Source organism: Heterodontus francisci, chromosome 6, assembly GCF_036365525.1.
Source record: "Heterodontus francisci isolate sHetFra1 chromosome 6, sHetFra1.hap1, whole genome shotgun sequence".
NCBI classification, from domain to species: domain Eukaryota; kingdom Metazoa; phylum Chordata; class Chondrichthyes; order Heterodontiformes; family Heterodontidae; genus Heterodontus; species Heterodontus francisci.
This window is the reverse complement of record NC_090376.1, coordinates 71,237,827-71,260,211: the sequence shown is the minus strand read 5'-3', so window position 1 is coordinate 71,260,211 and position 22,385 is coordinate 71,237,827. Positions and strand designations below refer to the sequence as shown.

Below are 22,385 nucleotides of genomic sequence, written 5' to 3'. Positions count from 1 at the left end.
ATGCTTACAGTGTTTTTCACCCAGGATGGGCATGTGAGTCAATAACTGTTCAGATTCTACAAGATATTCAACCAAAAGATAGTCAAGTCCGGGAAACAGCGTGTGATGGAGCCTTCTTTACTGAGGAACTCACTAATGGACTTGTGACTCAGGTCACACATTAAGCATTGTACTCGAATGCGTGATATGAAATTGTACCAGTTGTAACTGATCCAACAAGTATATTATTTCCTCATGACTGTGAGGTAATCATTTTGAAGATTGGGCTCAAGCAGTGCTTAAATAAGGATGGGATTGGTTCCATAAACGTACTACCAGAAGATACAGGGAGGTAGAGAAAGAGAATAATGTTTCAGCACACTGTCGCTAGAGAAGGTCCATTATGGATTGAACAGCAAACGGATTTATAGCTGGGACTGCGTGGAACAGATTAGATGTACAAAATCAATATGATCAAGACAAATTAACTGATCAGTTGAGGAGTTTAAAACTTTAATATGAATAATTAAAATAGTGGGATTGTTGAATTGTAAATGAGGAATCAAAAAGGGATTTCTTTATCCTCAAGAATGAGATTGTAAGATGTTCAAATTACTTATATTTGGTTATGAACGTTGGAGCTTGTAACATGATTATGTTTTAAAAAGTGATTTTTTTTTTAAGAAGTTCAAGATGGAGTCTGAAATGTCAGGTGACCTCAGCTCCACTCTGAAAATTTACCAGGACAACAGAGAAACAGATTTGAGGGCTAACACCTGAAGAACAATCAGTTTTGCCCTCCCAGACCTTCGGGTCATAAAACAAGGAATCAGTAATTTGGAAGATGTTAATGCACCAGGCAGCTGTAAGCAGCTGGGAACAATGGTAAGGCTCAAATGGCTTTGTGAAACCAAACTTCTGGAGTCTGCATTTTTGGAGCAAAACAATAAGCTATTGACTTCTGAGTTCAGATAAATTTAACAGATTTTCGGAAGGCAAACATGCTGTAACAAAAGGAACCAACGGTCGTGGCCTCAAGGCAGGCTGAAAGAAGGAAACTCAGCAGTTGCAGCCTCACAGTAGGCTGTAAGAGAAGAAACCAACAGTTGCGAGCGAGAGAGAGGGGGAGAGCGAGCGAAGCAGGATCTCCAGGAAACGTTTTAACTACGGATGTCTAGGTCGAAAGTGCTTGGAGAAGTTAGTGAAGAGAACATCGATTTTTGAAATAGTCTGGAAGACACAACCCATTGCAACTGGGAGAAGATTGGGACTTTGAACTGCAAATGGGTTTGTCATCAAAAAGGACTGTGTAACATAATTTAGGTGTGCAGTACACAAGTATTTTTAATAAGTAAATACCTTTCTTTGTAATTTGGGGTATCAGCTACTTACAAAGTGCTATTCAGTTAATTGGGGATTTCTTTTAGTTTAGTTATTAAAAAATTCTTAAAATGTGAAATCTTGTCGTGTAATTCTTGAAATTGGTCTGGGCGTTTGTATTTTGCACGTTAACTATCTCACTGCGGTCATAGCAACATATATAAGAAAGATTATGGCTTGATTAAAGTTTTTGGTTTATTTTACTCATAGCTTGTAGATATTTTTAATCTAGCTAGAAATACTGAATTAGTTAAAAGTCAATTCCTCGGATGCTTTAGGTTTGAAGTGTCAGGGTACGAATTCATAGAGTCAGAGCTTTACAGCACAGAAACAGGCCCTTTGCCCCGTGTCTGTGCCGGCCATCAAGCACCTAACTATTCTAATCCCATTTTCCAGCACTTGGCCTGTAGCCTTGTATGCTATGGCATTTCAAGTGCTCATCTAAATACTTCTTAACTGTTGTGAGGGTTCCTGCCTCTACCACCACTTCAGGCAGTGTGTTCCAGATTCCAACCACCCTCCGGGTGCAAAAGTGTTTCCTCAAATCCCCTCTAAACCTCCTGCCCCTTACCTTAAATCTATGCCCCCTGGTTACTGACCCCTCTGCTAAGGGAAAAAGTTTCTTCCTATCTAACTTATCAATGCCCCTCATAATTTTGTATACCTCAATCATGTCCCCCCTCAGCCTTCTCTGCTCTAAGGAAAACAACCCTAGCCTTTTCAGTCTCTCTTCATAGCTGAAATGCTCCAGCCCAGACAACTTCCTGGTGAATCTCCTCTGCACCCTCTCCAGTGCAATCACATCCTTCCTATAGTGTGGTGCCCAGAACTGTACACAGTACTCCAGCTGTGGCCAAACTAGCATTTTATACAGCTCCATCATAACCTCCCTGCTCGTACAATTCTATGCCTCGGCTAATAAAGGCAAGTATCCTATATGCCTTCCTAACCACCTTATCTACCTGTGCTGCTGCCTTCAGTGATCTATGGACAAGTACACCAAGAATTATCTGACACTGCTTTAATTGCCTGCTGAAAGTGCAGGATATAGATTCATGTCACTTCAAATAGTTAGCCAGGGTAGTTTTGAGATGGAACAATGGAGAACAGAATAAAAGTAAATTGATATCTGTTGTTTTGAAGGAAGTACATCCTTTCTGGGGATCTTGTACACAATAACACTTGTTATTCCACAGCAACACTTGTCATGGTATGATAATCAACAATGACAGTATTTTGTGAGAAGTGGCCTATGAAGATCTTGAGTTTTCTTTAACAACTTGTAGAGATCAGGATTAGAAAGGTACAACAATGATGAAACATTCTTCTCTATCTGGGGAAAGCAAACATGTTGTAGTATTGTTTATTTCTCTATATCTACTGTGTATTTGGACGTGGTTTCATACAAATAAACTGAGTAATCGCAAACCACCTTATCTGGTGTCAGGAAATAAACTTGTTACATAATTGGCCCAATCAGAATTTTTTTTTACTGAAAAATCTAATGAGAGAGAAGGTGCATGAAAGATCAAATGTAACCATCTCACATAGTTTGGACTGAACTACCCAGGAGGGTGATCAGGGCTGATAACCTTCAGTCATTTTTAAGAGGGTGTGACAGACCTTTGATGAGAAAATTAACTGAGGGACAAAGGTATGAAGAGAGGGCTAGCTGTGAAGAGAGGTTGAGTAGATTAGGATTATTTTCATTAGAAAGCCGGAGGTTGAGGGGGGACCTGATTGAGGTGTACAAAATCATGAGAGGTATAGACAGGTTGGATAGCAAGAAGCTTTTTCCCAGAGTGGGGGATTCAATTACTAGGGGTCACGAGTTCAAAGTGAGAGGGGAAAAGTTTAGGGGGGATATGCATGGAAAGTTCTTTACGCAAAGGGTGGTGGGTGCCTGGAACGCTTTGCCAGCGGAGGTGGTAGACGTGGGCACGATAGCTTCTTTTAAGATGTATCTAGACAGATACATGAATGGGCAGGAAGCAAAGAGATACAGACCCTTAGAAAATAGGCGACATGTTTAGATAGAGGATCTGGATCGGCGCAGGCTTGGAGGGCCTGTGCTGTAATTTTCTTTGTTCTTTGTTGTAATAAATTATGCATTCTAGTTTTGAACTCTGGGGCCAGCCAGATGAACAAAAATAGTCTACTCGGGTCCTGTATGTTTTTATGTACACTGGTACACTCCATGGGTTCTTTGAGTTCACATAGAATCATACAGCCCAGAAGGAGGTCATTCGATCCATTTTGCCCGGGCTGGTCCATTTTGAAAGGTCTATCTGTGCCACTTCCCTGCCCCTTCCCCATAGCCCTGCAACCTTTCTCTACACCTTTCAGTAAATCTGGCTCTGGTGCTAGAAAAACCTTAATGATCTAATTATGTGCAAAACTTGCACAGAAACTAGAATTACCTCTTCCTCACTGAGACTTATGGTACTTTGAATACTTACCATATCCAGTAAGGTATTCTTCATAGCAGTAACATTGCCCTATATCCTTAATCAAATGTCCTCCTTTCCATTTACTGCAATTGCATGCTGCCTGTTGATATAATCATGCCCACTAGGGGGGCTATGTGATGTATGGTTGCCCTTGTATGTCTTCCTCAATTTCAGTTTCTCAGTTCTTCTGTTGGGTGCAGAAGACAACCGGTGATAAGAAGAAAAGAACCTGCATGGAAGGAGACCTTCTCCAACTTCCATTCTTTTATCCTGTTTGAGGGGGCAGTCCAGGAGATCCTTGCTAGAAGGGTCAATGAGGGAACAGGAGATTGGGAAGTAAAGTACCTGACTCAGTTCAGTGTTTGTATGGGTTTCCTGCTCTTCGCAACCTATTCATTCACTAGCACCACAGCATATATTGAAGCATAACTCCCTCGCACTTGTTTTGCTGAATGCATCATCTGGAAAAGTAAAAGTTTGTAATCTGACATAGGCTCCTCTTCTCTTACTTCAAGTATGCCATAGGAAGCTCAGTTGGATATCAGTGAATTACAGCAAATCAGTACCTCACAGCAGGCAACACCCTTTACTCCAAACTTCCAAAGCATCAACTCAGGAATTTAGAAACTGTGGTTTAGAACAATGCACTGGATGACGCAAAGTACAAGACAGTAGGACCATGCGGCAGAGGAAGATCAAGAAACGTCTGCCTGGACAGCCAGCTCATAAATCCCTCCTCAATGATGAGGGGTCAGATCCAGACCTCAGTGGATCTAATTTAAAATTTTGCAGTCCTTAGAGACTGTGCTAAGCAATCTTTAACAGCTGCCAGTCGGTATAGAGAAGTCCATTACTTGCATGCATGCTGTGGTGTTGCATGGAAACAAAACACTGCAGTTCACCATGCTGCAACTGGTCGGGACATTTGCAGCAGAGCCCCCCCACTACGACGGAGGGCAAAAGGGTAGCTGCAGGAATAAAAGGTAATGACAGAGGTGTGCATCCCTGCACCTGTGCAATCTTACATAGCTACAAGGAATTTTGCAGGGATACTCGCCCAATTTATAGATGACAAACAAAACAAAGCAAAAAAAATCTGTTGGGCCAAACCCATAATCATTTTCAATCACTGATTTGGCCAAAAAAAATACAAAAACTGCAAAGTATTAAGAAAAGCAATGCAAAAGTATACCTGTAACTTGCAGGATGTTCCTTTAATAATTTAGCAATCCTGAATACCCAATGTATATGCGCGAAAGTAGGGAATAATGTATCTCTAGTGTAAAGGGTAGGAAGGAGCAATGATATTGAAATAACAATTTCAGTCCTTTTATAATATTGCAGCAAAGCTCCTGCCTCTTTCTGGTGGGAGCTTCATGTGCTTCAGTTACATGCACTGGAAATGCACATAATGGTTGGTGATTGAGGGTAACAGTTCTCTTCATATTTACATCATTAACCCCCAATTGGCATATTTAAGGGGTACAGCTATCGATCCAAAAATTTACAGCTAAAAATTCCACAAATGTTTAAATGTGGGATAAATATATATAATCTCAATACATGGAATGCAATAGCAGTCTGTATTTAGATAAGAAAAATTGCCTGCAATGGCTTCACTTCCTGCTCTTGCACTGTTATCTCTGAAGCCCCTAAGGATCTACCCTTGGCCCCTTTGTATTTATCATCTACTTGGTGCCCCTCGATGACATCGTTCAAAAACATATCAGGTTCCACACATACATTGATGACACCCAGCGCTACCTCACCACCACCTGTCTTGACTGCATCTAAACTGCCAGACTGCTTGTCTGACATCCAGTGCGAGATAAGCAGGTAATTTCCTCCAACTAAATATTGGGAAGACCGATGTCATTGTCTTCATTACCAAAAGCAAACTCCGCTCCCTAGTGACTGACTCCATCACTCTCCCTAGCAACTACCTGAAGCTGAACCAGACTGTGCGCAATCTTGGTAGCGTATTTGAGCCAGCCATAAGCTTCCGACCACATATCCACACCATCAGTAGGGCTGCCTATTTCCACCTCCACAACAATGCCTGACTCTGCCCCTGCCCCAACTCTGCTGCTGAAACCCTCATCCTTGTCTTTGTTACCTCTAGACTTGACTATTCCACTCCTAGTTGGACTCTCATCTTCCATAAACTTAAGCACGTCCAAACCTCTGTTGCCCATATCCTAACTCGCACCAAGCCCTGTACACCGATCACCCCTGCACTTGTTGACCTAGAGTGGCTCCCAGTTCAGCAACGCCTCTAATTCTCATCCTCATTTTCAAATCCTTCCATGGCTTCATCTCGCCCCATCCCTGCAACCTCCCCCCGCCGTACAACTCTCAGAGATGCCTATGCTCCTCCAATCTGGTCTCGAGTATTCCCGATTTTAACTGTTCCACCATTGATAGCTGTGCCTTCAGCTGCTGCGGTCCTAAGCTCTGGAATTCCCTCCCTTGATCTCTCTACCTCACTTTCCTCCTTTAAGATACTCCAGAAACGTACCACTTTGACCAAGCCTTTAGTTATCGGTGCCAATATCTGTTTATGTGGCTCGGTGTCAAATTTTGTTTGACAATGCTCCTGTGAAGCACTTTGGGAAGTTTAACTATGTAAACAGCACTATATAAATACACTTTGTTGACTTTCATTTTAGCATGTGTTTCCCTATTTCTAACTATTTTATGAATATTTTCATTTTGAAAAGGGAGCTAATATCAATAATTCAGACGTACCTCCAATAGTTGTAACCCATTCTTTTAGAAGCAATTTTACATCTTTCAATTCATAAGCTCCAGCGAGGTTAGCTCTCAAATAAACTGAGTCAACACAAATGTCAAGTTGTGAGGACATTTTAGCTTGGTGACCTGATGTGGAAGCACCAGGATCAACCTGTAAGTAAATACAAAGTAATGATTTGGAATAAAATACACATTGTTTACTAATACTAAAGTATTTGATACTTGATAGAATTACTGTCATGGAAAGGCTTCTTTTTGACAGAACTGAATGGTACAGCAGTTAAAAATAAAACTTGGCTGCATGATGGCATCATTACTGTTTAGCTCCATAATCTGGTTATCTTAGCAAAATTGAGATGTTTTGTTCTGCTAAAGGAGCTATATAAATGCAAGTTGTTGTATTAGTCAAAGATTAATTCAAACTGTATTCTCACTTCTACTTGAATTCTAATCAGCATTATAATTGTGATTAGATTTGTAATGTCATGTCAGCGCTCAATTAAGGACCTGAGTGCCAAAGTTACCAATACTGTCGAAAAACTCAAAAGATTCTGTATGTTGTCTACCAAGAGAACAAACTCTTGAAAATTTATGTAACTTCTGTAAATGTGCTTTCCTGATAATTGGAGTCAAGAGTTTGAAACTGGTACTTTTTAGCTTTTTAACAGTCTGAAGAACAAGGTTAAGTGAATGGGAGGAGGAAGAACACATTTAGCATCTTTATATACAAGACAAAACAAATGCTCAATACTGAAGCAAAAAACAAACCCCTTATTCAGGAAGTTTAAAACTAGTCACAATTTACTACTGAACCAAATTTAGTGTATGGTACAATACTACCTGCAGCTTTTCTTTGACTTGGTGTTCATGTCGGATTAAGTCAGGTAGTACTTTATGTGGATTGACAATTAATTGATTTTTAAGAGGACTTTGAACTTTAATGGGACTGGTTTGATTCTTCTTCAACCGTTTCTTTGATTTTTCATGAACAGTGTTCTTTAACTGTAGTAATGGATTCTTCATGCCTAGAACAATAAAATATAGTATTTCACCATATCTCCGAATCCCTTTTCTATCCAGAAACTAATTGTGAACCAATTTATACTACTTACTTCAATGAACTTCCATATTACTCACTCCAAAAGTCTATCCCCTTTCACATAAACAAGCCACTTTCCCCTTACTAAGCTGCTAACCTTTAAACCCACCACCACAATGAACAATCAAATCCAATTTTTCTTCCTTCTCATTTTCTCTTCACCATCACCGCACCCCCACCCTCCCTGCACTTCACATGTAAAGCTAAACAGAGTGCAGATTGAACAGCCCACCTACATTCTCTATCCAGACTCACAAAAGCAGAACTACCTCTAGGGCAAGATACTGGATTATGACTGGTACCTGAGGAGAAAAGGGGCTGAAAAATTCCTCTTACTCTAACTTCTCCAAGAGGCATCTGCAGTTCACTACTTGGTGCCTACCTATAGCAGTACATTTAATATCAGAAGCTCAGTATTTGGTTGTTGAGGGGGGAGGGGACCCACAGGTACAAGTCTTCTCTATGGAGTAGCATATTGTCAACCCTACTGTCTGAATTATCTAATACTACTTAAATTTTCATGCTTATTTCAAAGGTTTCTACAGTTGTTTCGAAATCAATCTTTTTAAAATGTAATTTTCTCTGAAGGGAAAGATGTAAGGGTAAGTGCATATAGAATGACTGAATACTCTGAGGAACATACTGGTTACTAAGCTGCTGATAGCATGGAAATGCCATGCCAAAGAAGGCAACCAGTTAAAAATAAAGGCTAGAATCTTTGGAGTTATACTCAATTCATCAATTAGATCGCAACAAAAAATAAATGGTAGCAACACAACTGGAAATCTAGGTAAATGATCTCCTGAGCAAATCATCTTCAAACCTTAATGACTATTACAGGTGGAAAGGATCAACAACCAAGTCCTTGCAAGTAATCAGACAGCTTAATTTATCTGAAAGTTACATTGAATGGTTTCCAGAAAAGATATTTCTTCTGAGAATGATAGTCAGTTGGATTGTATGTCTGTGAATAGATGATTACAAAAGAGTGAAGGTTTAAAATTCTGGTACGAGTGTGGACGCAACTTTAAAGTGACGCTGTTCTCTAGATTTGGAACAGGGTTAATGTCAAGCCAAAGTGGCGAGCAAAAATCCCATCCTGCCATTTCTGAACCTGCTTAAAAGAATTCCCAAGTTTGTGTCTTTAAATTCACACACAAGGTAAATATTAAGTTCCTGGTTCACATTTATGAACGGAGGATACGTATGATCGTGTTTTGCAAACATGAATGAAAATAACATTGATGGATATGTTCAGCTGAGTTACATTTAATAGAATTTATAGCACAGAAACAGGCCATTCAGCCCATCAAGTCTATGCCAGTGTTTATGCTTCACACGAGCCTCCTCCCACCTGACTTCATCTCACCCTATCACCATATCCCTCTATTCATTTCTCCCTCACATACGTATCTTATAAACTTATGTTCATTAACTTCAGAATTTTAAGAGCTTGCACTAGGAGTAATAATATAAAGGTCCTAGTATTCTCACCGTGTCGATGTCTTTGATCATAAGCAACTCTCAGTTCTTCTTGTACATCAAGAGGCAAAGCAGCAAAAACCTCAGGGTCAACCTGAGTTTGAAAAACAAAATATTGTTACGACCAAGGCGGGAGGAGTGCACTGTTTATTCTAGTTCCACTTCTCCACAGGTCACAACATATATTTAAATTTTCCACTTACCGATATGATCAATCATATACTCTATTTTTCCCCCAGAATAAAACACACTGACCCGGTTTCTTAAATGAACAACAAAATTATCAGATTATAAACCAAGTCTTAACCTGTAATGAAGTAAAGCATAAACACACAGATTGAAATTTTAAAGTTCCCTTTTTACCTTAGCTCTTCACACTCACACACACCGGAAAAATAAAAGGAATTTTTGTTCAGTGCTCTGTTACAGACAAAAAAAACACTTGGGCTGAATACTTGCTCATTCTCGAAGAAAACAGCAGATGAGACTGGCATACAGTCTAGCCTCTAAGTACACGTATATGGGTCACTGGGATCTTTTCAAACAGTTCTTTTCAGGCAGCGTTGAGAATGAATTTAGCAGGCTTTTCATCAAAGACAGGAAATTAGATTAGTTGACACAGTGGACTTCTCGAAGTCTTGGAGAGGTGCTGGAAAGCTGAGCTGGATTGTGGTCTTCTCTCCTTCCTTGGGAATTCTCTCCTGCAGGATTTCTAGAGAGATGGAACAGGCTGGGCTGAGCTGGGATTCTGTCCTGTCAAGGGGCGCGAGACTGACTTCTCTGCCTACATCTTCCCTAGTTACCAGGGTTTCTGTTCGATTTTTAACTTGAGTCATGTGACAACCAGCAAACGTCATTTCCAAACTGGTTCTTTCAGTGTCCTCTTGATGACCCTCATGAAAAAAATATTTCTTCAGTTTGACTATGAATTCCTCAAAAAATATTTTAACAAAAGAGAGAAGCACTTTCATAACATCTCCACCTTTGGAGGAATGAAGCACCATTTTTACATGTGCGTCATTACAAAGCGTGGGAAAAAAAGACGAAAAATTTTAAAATACATTTTCACACTCATACTCATTCACTCTTTTCTCGCAGTTAATACAATTCTGCTCTGTGCCCTCTTTTCATTCAGATAACTCGAACAAAATTAGATTCTTGATAAAGCATCTGCAATAACATTAGTTTTGCCCGCAATGTGGATAATCTTTAAGTGATAAGGTTGTAATAGTGTTACGACCAAGGCGGGAGTAATGCACTGTTAATTCAATCCCACTACTCCACAGGACACAACATATTAGCAAAATTTCCCACCTACTGGAAATTAGCCAAATTAAACACTTTATTTATCCCCAGAATAAAGCATGCCAAACTAGGTTTGTTTAAACAACAAAATTAACTATACAATAAACCAAGTTTTAAATGATAATCAGATAAATCCATATGTATGAAAAGATCTGATAACTTGTTATTCTTCCTCTCATACACATACATTCAAAAAATGGTTAATCGGTTTTAAAAGGATGATTTGAGTTGCAATGCTTTCTTAGGAATAATAATTAGTTGTCACAGTCTGATAGGATATTTCCAGATCGGTGAGGTGTCCCAGAGTCAAATAATTGGATGCCACTCGAAGTCTCTCCAGGTGAGATTAATAAACAGTCTGTGATGGGTAGGCGTTCAAGGCAATCCGTCTGCAGCAGGCATCACACAGATCTTTCAGCAAAAAGGTGCAGCAACAGGTCTACTTAGATTTCTAAGTAGCAGTCTAACAGAAACTTTCTTGAAATTTCAGGATCTCCCAAAAACACAAAAGGCAACAGGACTCACTCTTGAGGCAGGATTCTTGAGACTGGAGGCAACAGCAATCTGCCACACCCGAAACACAAGGCTTCCTTTCTCCAAAGCAGTGTTCCTCCACAGAGTGCAGCAACTCCTCTTTTCTTGGGTCCTTTCTCTCTCTTCAGGCAGAACACAGCCCCAACTCAAATGTAAGATTCCTTTTTTACAAGAGTGATAAGCCTTCCTTTCAGCAAGAGGTCTTTTTCTGGTCTGCAAACATAGGTCTCCAGCAGCAACTGGCTTTTCAACCCAAAAATGATACTAAATTTTCAACAACCAAGTTACAAGACAGTCATAAAACTTTCTGGTTGCTTGGATACAAGTTTAACAGCCCGCACTTCAAACACCAAGTGTCAGCATTCAGTGCTCACAGAAAACCCCCTTCTCCCAGTCTTTAAAGGCACACAGACCTCTTAGTTTAAAAAAACTCTTGCGACATTAGTAAACTCCATCAGAATAGTCTGGCATTCTGGTTTTTAAATTTTTCCACAAAGTTTATCACCAGATCAGCCGACTGCAACCTTTCAAACAGAGCCCCCAGTTGTTCCAAGTGGTTCTTCCAAGTGTCACTGTAGAGCAGCACACATTCAAGGTAAACCACACAGTTAGGAACACTGGCTACCACTTGGTTCACTGGTCTCTGAAAAGTGGCTGGGGCATCCCCTAGCCTGAATGGCATCATTCGGCACTGGAAAAGACCGTCTGGTGTGACAAAGGCTGATTTTTCTTGAGCTCGGGGTGTTAAGGAACTTGCCAGTATCCCTTTAACAAACCTATTTTTGTAAGAAATGTGGCACTGCCCAGTCTGTCAATACAGTCTTCCAGACAAGGTATTGGGTAGGAGACTGCCTTTGTTACTGCATTCACTTTTCTGTAGTCTATACAGAGTCTAGTTGAACCATCAGGTTTAGGCATAAATACTACTGGGGAACTCTAGCTGCTTTGACTGGGTTCTATTAGATGGTTCTCCAGCATGTGTTTCTGTTTTTACCTGGGCTTGTTTCTCTGGATTTAAGTGATAAGGATGCTGTTTTATCAGAAAGCATTCCCCTACATTCACATCATGGGTGGCTAAGGTTGTACATCCTGGCTTATCCCTACAGGCACTTTTAAATGCTGTGAGTAGCCTTGTTAGATCTTCTCGTTGTTCTGCATCTAAATATGAAAGCACAGTGTCCAATCTCCCTAGCAATTCAGTATTAGCTAACCGGATAGTAGGAGGTTCAGTTTGAGAATTGTCTAGGCCTCCTTCTGCCTCATCCTCACTAGCCTTTTCATGCTCCACTGGCCCAACTACCTGACATACTTGCGCTTGCTTATCTTCCTCCCGGTGATAATATTGTTCCAACATATTGATATGACACAGCCAATTCTTTTTCTGGTGATCTGGGGTGTCAATCAAATAATTTACTTTACTAATTCTCTTGACCACTTTATATGAACCACTGAACCGTGCTTTCAACGGTTCACCCTGTAAAGGCAGTAATACTAACACTTCATCCCCTGGCTGAAATGTTCGGGTCTTAGCATGGTTGTCTGTTCATTTCTTCATCGTTGTTTGGGAAGCTTTATGGTGTTCCAGAGCCACTTTGCAAGGTCTCATGAGCCCTTCCCGGAACACGGATACATAATCTAACACAGAAGATTCATCCATCTGTTCTAAAAACCTTTCTTTAATTAGTTTTAGGGAACCTCTTATCTTATGTCCATAAACTAATACAAAAGAACTAAAACCTGTAGATTCATTAGGTGAATCCCTAGTGGCAAACAAAAGAAATTCTAGCCCTTTATCCCAATCATGGGGATATTCATGACAGTATGCCCTGATCATTGTTTTGAGGGTCTGATAGTATCTTTCTAAAGTTCACTGTGCCTGTGGGTGGTATGCTGAAGACTTTAACTGTGTTATACTCAAGTTACCCATAACTTCCTGGAAAATTTTAGACATAAAATTGGAACCTTGATCTGACTGAATCTCAATCATCAATGCATATCTAGTGAAGAACTGGGTTAACTTCTCTACCACTACCTCAGCAGAAATTGTTCTCAAGGGAATGTCCTCTGGGAACCGAGTAGCCACATCCATGATAGTGAGCATATATAGGACTCCCGTTTTTGTTTTCAATAAAGATTCTACACAGTCTACTAACACCCTACTCAATGGTTCCCCAAAAACTGGTAGGGAATTAGAGGTGCTGATTTTATGGCAGGTTGCGGTTTTCCCACAATCTGGCACATTGTACAAAACTGCACCATGTCCTTGGAAAGACCTGGCCAGTAAAAATGTCGACTTGAACGTGATTTGGTCTTCTGGATCCCTACATGTCCCGCTATAGGAATTTCATGGGCTATCCTTAATAGTTCCCGGTGATACTTTGGCATTACCACTATCTGAGAAACTACCATCCATTCTTTGTCCGAAGGTCTGTGAGGAGGTCTCCACTTTCTCATCAGAATCCCATTTTTAATATAATAGCCTTCTGGAACTCCTTTTGCCTCCGTTTCTGTTAGAGCTGATTGTACCACTTCATTTAACTCTGGATCAGCTTGCTGAGCTTTGATCAGAGAAGACTTATTAAACATTTCTTTCGGATTATCCAAATCCCTAAAGAAAGTTTGAGATATTCGACTATCTGACTGTGGTGCCAATTTTACCTCCGACAATGAAACTTGTTCAGCCATTGCTTGGGTTGCTACACATGTAGGAAAAATTCCTGGAACCTTTTCCTGTAACTTCTGTCTCTTTAATGCCACTTGGTTTTTCCGTGACTACTGGAGAAGCTACTACTTGCGTTCCAAATCATTTCTCAGGAGTAGGTCAACTCTGTCTACTGGCAAACTATGGACAACCCCTACAGTTACCATTCCAGACATTAGGTCACATTCTAGGTGCACCCGATACAAAGGTATGGGTATATATTCCCCGCCAATACCATTCACTAAAACTTTAGCATTCAGTGCGCTCTCTGCTGGAAATGTTATGCCTTTCCCCAGCAAAAGAGTTTGGGTGGCTCCTGTATCCCTGAGTACAACTATAGGTTTGCCTGCCTCACTTGAAGGATAAGTAGTTACTTTTCCTTTCGACAAGGTACCTTATTCACAAACCTGCACTCATATTGGCTTTTGTATTTGACCTTACAGCTGCAGTCAGAGCTACAGCCTGATCTGCCGTACTCTCAGTCAGGGCCCCTTTCTCTGCATTGGCCTTGTGTACCCCAATAAGTCCCATGGGATTACCCTCCAACTTGTAGCATTCCGCACCAAGATGTCCCACCTTGTGACAATAGTAACATCTAGGCATGCAGACCTCACTTCCACCCTCAGCACCTTCCTTTCTGACCTGAGGAGGAGATCCCGGGGCGTTCACAGCTGCCCCTTCTTGTCCTCGGCTACTTGTCTTCCTTTCGCCCTCCTACCTTCTATCCTTCTCGGGTTTGTGTGGGTGATGGACCAAAGGTTTGGGCTTATACACAAACTCATAATCATTATCAATTTCCACTGTCTGCCTGGCCGTTGAAACCTTCTGGTTCTCTACATGGGTTCTTACTCATGGAGGGAGTGAATTTTTAAATTCTTCCAGCAGAATTAGTTCCCTAAAGTTCTAATACGTGGCTTCCATCTTTAGTGCCCATATCCAACAATCAAAATTAATTTGTTTTACCCCCTCAAATTCTATACGTCTACCCAGACAACTTTCGAAGGTTCCAAAATTTCTGCCTGTACGCTTCAGGGACTCAGAATAGCTTTTTTTGCCATCTCATAATCTGCAGAAGCCTTTTCAGAAAGCATGGCATAAACTTCATGAGCTCTGCCCATCACCCTGGTTTGCATAAGCAGTGTCTAGCTTTTCTTTGGTCACTTCACCTGTTTGACTATCTTTTCAAAAGAAATGAAAAATGCCTCTACGACCCTTTCCTCAAACTTCAGGAGGGCTTGTACAAATTTAAACAGCTCTCCACTGGGTCCTGGGCTGGAGTCAGATCTTTCCCCACCAAAGTTTTCACTGGAGCCGAGACCACCCCTTCATCTTAATTCCATCTTTTTAAATTCAAATTCCCTTCCTTCTTTTTCACTTTCTCTTTGAAATTCAGGCTGAAGTTTTTCCAATTCTACTGCTTTTTCTTTGTCAAGTTCAAACTGCTTCATCTGCAACTGAATTTTAGTTAATTCAACTGCACTACCCTCTGGTTTGCTTTCTTCTCCTTCCAATTTCAAATGGTGTGCTAATACTTCAATTATGTCTGCTTTCTCAGATCCTGGTTTTAACTCTAACACCAACAATTCTGCCAAATCCTTTACCCTCGTCTTGGTTAAGTTTCTCAAATCACTCGATACATCCCCCTTTCCCAGAATGGTCATAGCAACTGACAAAGACATTCCGGTAGTGTAACTTTTACTCTGTACTAGAAACCTGTTTTTTTTTCTTTTTTCAATTAGTATCACCCCACTTACAATTGCACGTCGTCGGCTTTGGATATCCCGGACGATGAACCCCCAATTATATCTTACGAAAGAGATGGGAGCAGTGCACTGTTTATGCTAGTTCCACTTCTCCACAGTCACAACATATATTTAAATTTTCCACTTACCAATACAATCAATCATAGACTCTATTTTTCCCAGAATAAAACACACTAACCAGCTTTCTTGAATGAACAACAAAATTATCAGATTATAAACCAAGTCTTAACCAGTAATCAAGTAAAGCATAAACACACAGATTGAAATTTTAACTTTCCCTTTTTACCTTAGCTCTTCACACTCACTGACACATATATACACCGATTAACTAGAAAAATAAAAGGGATTTTTGTTCAGAGCTCTGTTACAGACAAAACAACACTTGGGCTGAATACTTGCTCATTCTTGAAGAAAACAGCAGGTGAGATATGTTGTGTTCAAAAACTGGCATACAGTCTAGCCTCCGAGTACACGTATACGGGTCACTGGGATCTTTTCGAACAGTTTTCAGGCGGCGTTCAGAATGAGTTTAGCAGGCTTTTCTTCAAAGACAGGAGATGAGATGAGTTGACACAGTGGACTTCTCGGGGTCTTTTAGAGGTGCTGGAAAGCTGAGCTGGGTTGTGGTCTTCTCTCCTTCCTTGGGAATTTTCTCCCCCTACAGTCTTTTTAAAGAGGTGGAACAGTCTGGGCTGAGCTGGGGTTCTGTCCCATCAAGGGGCGCGAGACTGACTTCTCTGCCCACATCTTCCCTAGTTACCTGGGTTTCTGTTCTATTTTTAACTTGAGCCACGTGATAACCAGCAAACATTGTTGCCAAACTAGTTCTTTCAGTGTCCTCTTGATCCTCTTGAAAATAAACTGGTCCAACATTTCTTCAATTTGTCTATGAATTCCTCAAAAATATTTTTAACAGAAAACAAAAGCACTTTCATAACAAAATCCTGAATACTAGATCCTCTTTACACAAAGATTTAGTTGCTTGTATAAATACAGTAATTTGTTGCTAAGATTTACCAAAAAAAAAGTATTTTTGCACATAAAGACTTTGGATACAATGTAGCAGAAGAGTCATAAAGAGAACAAATACTTCACCTGTGAAAAAGCTGGGAGGGCTACGATCATTCCAGCAGTGCTGCTTGGTTCCTGAGGTCCTGGCAACTCGAGAATCACAGGTATATGCCCAGTAACGATGCCTTTCACTGACTCTTTCGGCTGTTGCCGAGCCGAGTACGACTGTTCCACTTGCTCTCTAATATCTGGAGGGAGCGCTGCCAAAACAGAAGGATCTATCTAAAACATAGAGAGAGAAAAACAATACACAACTCTTCTGAAATATTTTTTCCGGTGAGTTTTCTTTTTCATTTTTTGCTGCACAAGTAGCTATCAAAACTGACTGTAAAATTACTTCTACATATAATATTTAATGAAACTGTAAATCACAGATTACATATTAAATTTCATAAAGCATCACTGACTGATTTACCAGTCAAAACTGAAGTACTCTTGCTCTAAAATAAACAATAACTTTTGCAATTAACTTCCTTTAAAATGGGTCCTTAAATTGTTGCTTTAACCCCAAGAACGACCGCATTTCACCACCAAAATAAATACAAAGAATGCAATTTTGATGATTCACTGTATTCCACGAATAAAAAAAGATCAGATCTACACATCCTAAATTCCACTTGATATTCAGCTTAAATGGTCTACAGAAAATAATTTTCCATACATTTGACGGCAGAAATTGTGTATGCAGAATGCTGCAAGGGTTATTCAGTATTCAAAAGGGTTAAATCTTTGCCTCTGAATGTTGAACAATCACGTAAGTTTGATTTCAGAGGTATACTTCTCTGAACTGGAAGTAGGCTGCGACATGAACCTCTGAGGAAAAATGGCCAAGGCTCCTCCTCCAGATGGCTACTGGTGAACCATGCTGGAGGTGTGCACAAATGGACGTAAGACAAGAACAGGATGAGGCTTGGTAGTGATGCTCTAACAATTTAATAGCCTGTCAGTACTTACTCACAAGGTTCACAGATGAATAATAGCCACTTGGGCAAGGTACCCAGTGGATTGCAATCTACAAAGCTGTTAATGGTTTCAGGCAGAAAAGGGGAGAAAATGGTGAGAGATTAAACAAGAAAACCAGGAATTACATCATGTTGTTTTGGAAGGCACTAAAAAGGTATTAAAAGCTAGTGCTGGTGAGTGTAAGGGTTGGAATGGGCCTTTATGGACTTTTCATTAGTTAGGGTGCCATAAATAAGGATCCTGTACATCCAGCATTACAATGTACTTTTTCAGAACTATGTACTCCAAGGAAATCACAACAACTTATATTAGTATAGTGCCTTTAACATAACAAAACGGCGCTTCACAGGAATATTATAATGCAAAATTAGACACCAGGCTAAATAAAGCGATATTAGGGCAGATGGCTGAAAGTTTTGTTAAAGAGGTAGATTTTAAGGAGTGTCATAAAGGAGGAAAGCAAGGCAGAGAGGTGGAAAGGTGTAAGGAACAATTTCAGAGCTTAGGGCCCATACATCTGAAGGCACAGCCACCAATGGTGGAGCGATTAAAATCAAGATGTTCAAAAGATCAGAATTAGATGACTGCAGATATTCAGGAGGGTTGTCAGGCTGGAGGAGATTGGAGATAGAGAGGGGTGAGGCCAATCAAGGAATTTAAAAACAAGGTTGAGAATTTTAAAATTAAGACATTGCTTGACCAGCAGTCAATGTAGGCCAGCGAGCAGAGGGAAGACAGCTGAACAGGTCTTGGTGAGAGTAAGGACACAAGCAGCAGAGTTTTGGACGACCTCAAGTTTACGGAGGGTAGAATGCGGGAGGCCAGCCAGGAGTGTGTTGGAATAGTCAAGACTAGAGATAACAAATCCATGAATGAGGGTTTGAGCAGATGATAAAAGCTGTAGTGTTGCTTTTCATTCTTATCACTTCCAAATTTAAAACAACCAAAGACCTTGCTGTACTGGAATTTTTTAAAAATCAGTTCATTATAGAGGCAGTCTGTGATTAAAATACAACTGTCGAATTGACGTGCATGGATCTCAAAGTTGCTCATGTATTACCATAGTTTAATTCCACCACTGTGAAAAATTTTACATCACGCTAAACTTTGTGGTGTATCGTAGTTACATCATGCATGTGACTTTTAAGTTGAAAAATGGTCATGGGAAAGTGCCTTGGTGTTGCTCTGCAACAATGCTCCAGGGAGGTAATGAGATGACCATTACGCAGTCTTCCACTGAGCAGGGAGATAATGATAATCTCATGAGATAATCAATCATTCGAATGCAGTTTTAAATTCAAACAAAAAAAAATACCCAATTAAAGGTGCCGTAATACCAGGAAATGGTTTATACATTAATCTTTGTACCTGAGAAGGGGATGGCACTTCAATATTAATGTCAGGTTGATCCCTACGGATAGTTGAGCTCTCAGGGGTACGTGCTCCACCAGCTTTTACTGAGGTGTCTGAACTATTGAGACTTGTATCTCGACGAGGTGGAAGCAAAAGAGGATTTCCAGTTTCTGCTGTCTTCTTCCATGCACAATCTGGGTCTGTGATCAAATTTTTAAAAAATGCAGTAAAAGGAGTATTATAATGAGTGAATACAGCCCACGAAAATGAAATACAACTGACATTGCACAAGTATGAAAAGTCACAAAATTCATAAAGATAGTAGCATCCAGTGCCTTCTGATTTTCATAGAAGTTTGTGAAATGGCCTCCTGTGAAGCTACTACTTTTATGCATTATGCTAAATAAGGTGAAATAAGTTCAGCAGAACAAAATATTTTTATGACAATGTCTGACATAAAAGTGAAAATCTATAAATAGCAAATTAAATTTCTAACATAAATGTTAGTGGTGAATCAAATGTACTGTGACAAAAATCAACTCTTCTTACTTAAAAAATTTTTTGTTTCATTTTCATGAATTTATCACAATAATTTAAATACCACAATTCCTCAAATGCCAATCTCAAAACCTGATCTGTCCATTGAGAAAAATGTCAAAGAAAGACAGTTATTTCCACAGAAAGTATCAAGCTGACCTGGTCTCAATCACTTCAAAATCTATGAATGGTGTAGAAATAAGCTGCTACCTTACGACCTCGGTCACAAAAAATGATGCAGCAATAGATCTTAATTTTTTTTTAAGCACCCCTTTCCTCTCTGTAATTCATGGAAATCACAAATGCGCAGAAAAGAATTGCAGGTCCCTATAACAGAACCAGGTTTGCCTAGAATATCTGGCCTCTTCATATTTAGAGATGGCCTCAGTTGTTGGCATTAGTCTAGAGACCGCAGGAGTACAAGGTTTGCTATATTGCTTGTAATTCAAACTGGTTGATGTGTCATTTGAACTCTGCTGAAGACCAGAAGCCTTGCGTTTCTTTCTGCTGTATGTGGAGTGAAAAACACACATGCAAATGTTTTGATAAGGATAAAGATTGTAACCGTAGTCCTAAGAGAACATCTAATTTCTCTTTTTTTTTGAAGGGTCGCAGACCTGAAATGTCAACTCTGTTTCTTTCCACACAGATGCTGCCAGATCTGCTGAGTATTTCCGGCACTTTCTGTTCTCGTTTCATTTTTTTTAAGATTACTGTCAGAGATCCAGACAGTCTTCCTGGCTAATAATGACATTGGACAGCAATTAAAAATACACAGATGTAATTGCAAGAAATTCAGATTCTTTCATCTGGCAATTGGCCAGGGGTACCATATTAAGTATATTAAAATAGGCCTGTTGCTAACTGGGCAGAGGGTGAGAAGGTGCCCATGAAAAGCAAGTTGTGTGTTGGTCCTATGGCAAAAATGAAGCATTTTTGGTATTAGTTTCTTTAATTGTCATGGCTATATGTTTTTAAAAAAAGCTTTCCTCAGAGAAGAATGTTCTAATTCAATTTATTGCAATAATTAGCTGTTTTGCCTAAAAATAAATGTCAGGGAAGAGACTAAGCAGCTCAATTTAATGGAAACAAATGGAAATTTGTTCATGTGTATTTAATTGACAACTATTTTTGAATTTAACAATTGTTACGACTGAGGCGGCAACAGAGCACTGTATATTCTAGTTCTATATCTCCACGGGTCACAACAAATATTTAAATTTTTTTCCACTTACCAATACGGTCAATCATAGACTCTATTTTTATCCCAGAATAAAACTCACCAACCAGGTTTATTTAACAAACAATAAAATTATCAGTTTATTATTTTTTAAAAAGTCTTAACTGGTAATGAAGCAAAGCATAAACACATGGATCGAAATATACAAGTTCCTTTTTTTTTAACCTTAACCACACATATACATATACACTGAAAAATAGTTATTTACTTTTTAGAGCTCTAGTACAAAGAAAAGAATTCATTGGCTAAAATACTTGCTAACTCTTGAAGAATAAAAAAGATGTCAGAAGTCCTTTTCTGGTTTTGCGTCTCAAATATGTATATACGGCTGTCACTGGGTTCTTCCTAGAACAGTTCTTGTCAGGCGACGTTAAAGATCAGTTTGGGCAGGCTTTCCAGGGAAAATACAGCAACTGGGTTTTCAGGCAGTTTCTTACACTTGTTTCTCAGCTTTTCAAGAGATGGAAAACTGGCAGGCTTTTTCAAAGAGCTGGAACAGATTGAGCTGGGACTTTTGCTCCTTTGGCAAGTTTTCTCCAACTGTCTTTTCAAATCATTGTCCATATCCCAACTCACTATCCAAAGTGAAACCAAAAACAGCACCACAAGAGGCAAGCCTCCTGACCCCTATAAATCTTGACCTTTCACTTCTTGTAAACATCTTCCCCAAGTCAAAAACAACCCCTGCTGTGTAATTATTTGAAGACAGGTGCCTTCCAGTAACTGTTTACAATCCAGACCTCTCAGTGACCCTAGTTTTAAAAACAAATCCATGGACCCCTTTTCAGATTTAAAACACAAATCCTCAAAAGTTAACAAAAAATTGAGGCACTCGTAACACAATCCTTTAAATTTATCTTGTGGCAATAAGTTTCAAAGGTAGTTAACAACCTGTCTTTTTCAAATTAGTGGATCTATTTGGAGCCTTTGAAGAAAGCTTCCCCATAAGCGAGTCCAGGAAAAATGAAGAGATTTTCTTAAATCAGTTAACTTTTGTAGTTGATCAAAAAAGAAAAGAACTATGTAATAAATTGAATTACAATATTGTTTAGCAGATACATTTCAAACTATTTTCTATTATAATTAAGAGCTCACTAAGCTTAACTTGTAGAAACAAAAGGCAGTAATTACTAGCCTTTCAATTAATAACCTTGTAACAAAAGAGCCTCTGGGGCAGAGTGATCATAATATGAATTTTATATTGAGTTTTAGTGTGATATTGTTATGTATAAAACTAGGGCCTTAAATCTAAAACAACGTGGGCATGAGGGGCAGATTGGTTAAGGTAGATTGGAAATCTAGATTAAAAGCTATGATGGTAAATAAGTCAGGGTAAACATTTAAAAAAGTAATTCATAACTTGCAATGAATATACATGTCCTTAAGGAATAAAAACTCCACAGGAAAAGTGGTCCTACCGTGACTAACAGAAGATAGTATTAGATTAAAGGAAGAGGTTTATAACGTTGCCAAAAAATTTGCAAGCCTAAGGATTTTAGAATCCAGCAAAAGAGGACCAACAATTTGATAAAGGGAGAGAAAACAGAATGACAGCAAGCCATCAAGCGACATAAAAACCAACTGTAAAAGTGTCTACAGGTATATAAAAAGGAAGACACCAGCACATGGGTCTCTTACAGGCAGAGACAGGAGAAATTAGAATGAGAAGCAAGGAAATGCCAGAGACATTAAACAAATACTGTGCATCAGTATTCACAGTAGAAGACAGAAAAGCCATTCTGGAAATAGTGGGGAACCAAGCGTCTGGTGAGAA

The 22,385-nt window shown here is 39.5% G+C and overlaps 1 protein-coding gene across 7 annotated transcripts in view; it reads right to left on the bottom strand.

Annotated features, from left to right (window-relative positions):
- rev1 (REV1 DNA directed polymerase) overlaps positions 1–22,385 on the bottom strand; it is a 201,666-nt gene that overhangs the window by 50,335 nt on the left and 128,946 nt on the right. For 5 of the 7 annotated variants that reach the window (XR_010975211.1, XM_068033889.1, XM_068033885.1 and 2 more), the window contains exons 17-21: positions 18,850–19,034; positions 16,543–16,740; positions 9,157–9,238; positions 7,404–7,588; positions 6,558–6,714 (exon numbers count right to left, since the gene is read on the bottom strand). Coding sequence is in view for 5 of the 7 variants with exons in the window: in XM_068033889.1 (XP_067889990.1) it covers positions 6,558–6,714; positions 7,404–7,588; positions 9,157–9,238; positions 16,543–16,740; positions 18,850–19,034 (807 nt within the window). In the remaining 2 variants the exon portion in view is untranslated. Of the gene's footprint in view, positions 1–3,818; positions 4,111–4,154; positions 4,271–6,557; positions 6,715–7,403; positions 7,589–9,156; positions 9,239–16,542; positions 16,741–18,849; positions 19,035–22,385 lie in introns of all 7 variants that reach the window. The other 2 variants (XR_010975212.1, XM_068033890.1) reach the window with 2 other exon arrangements.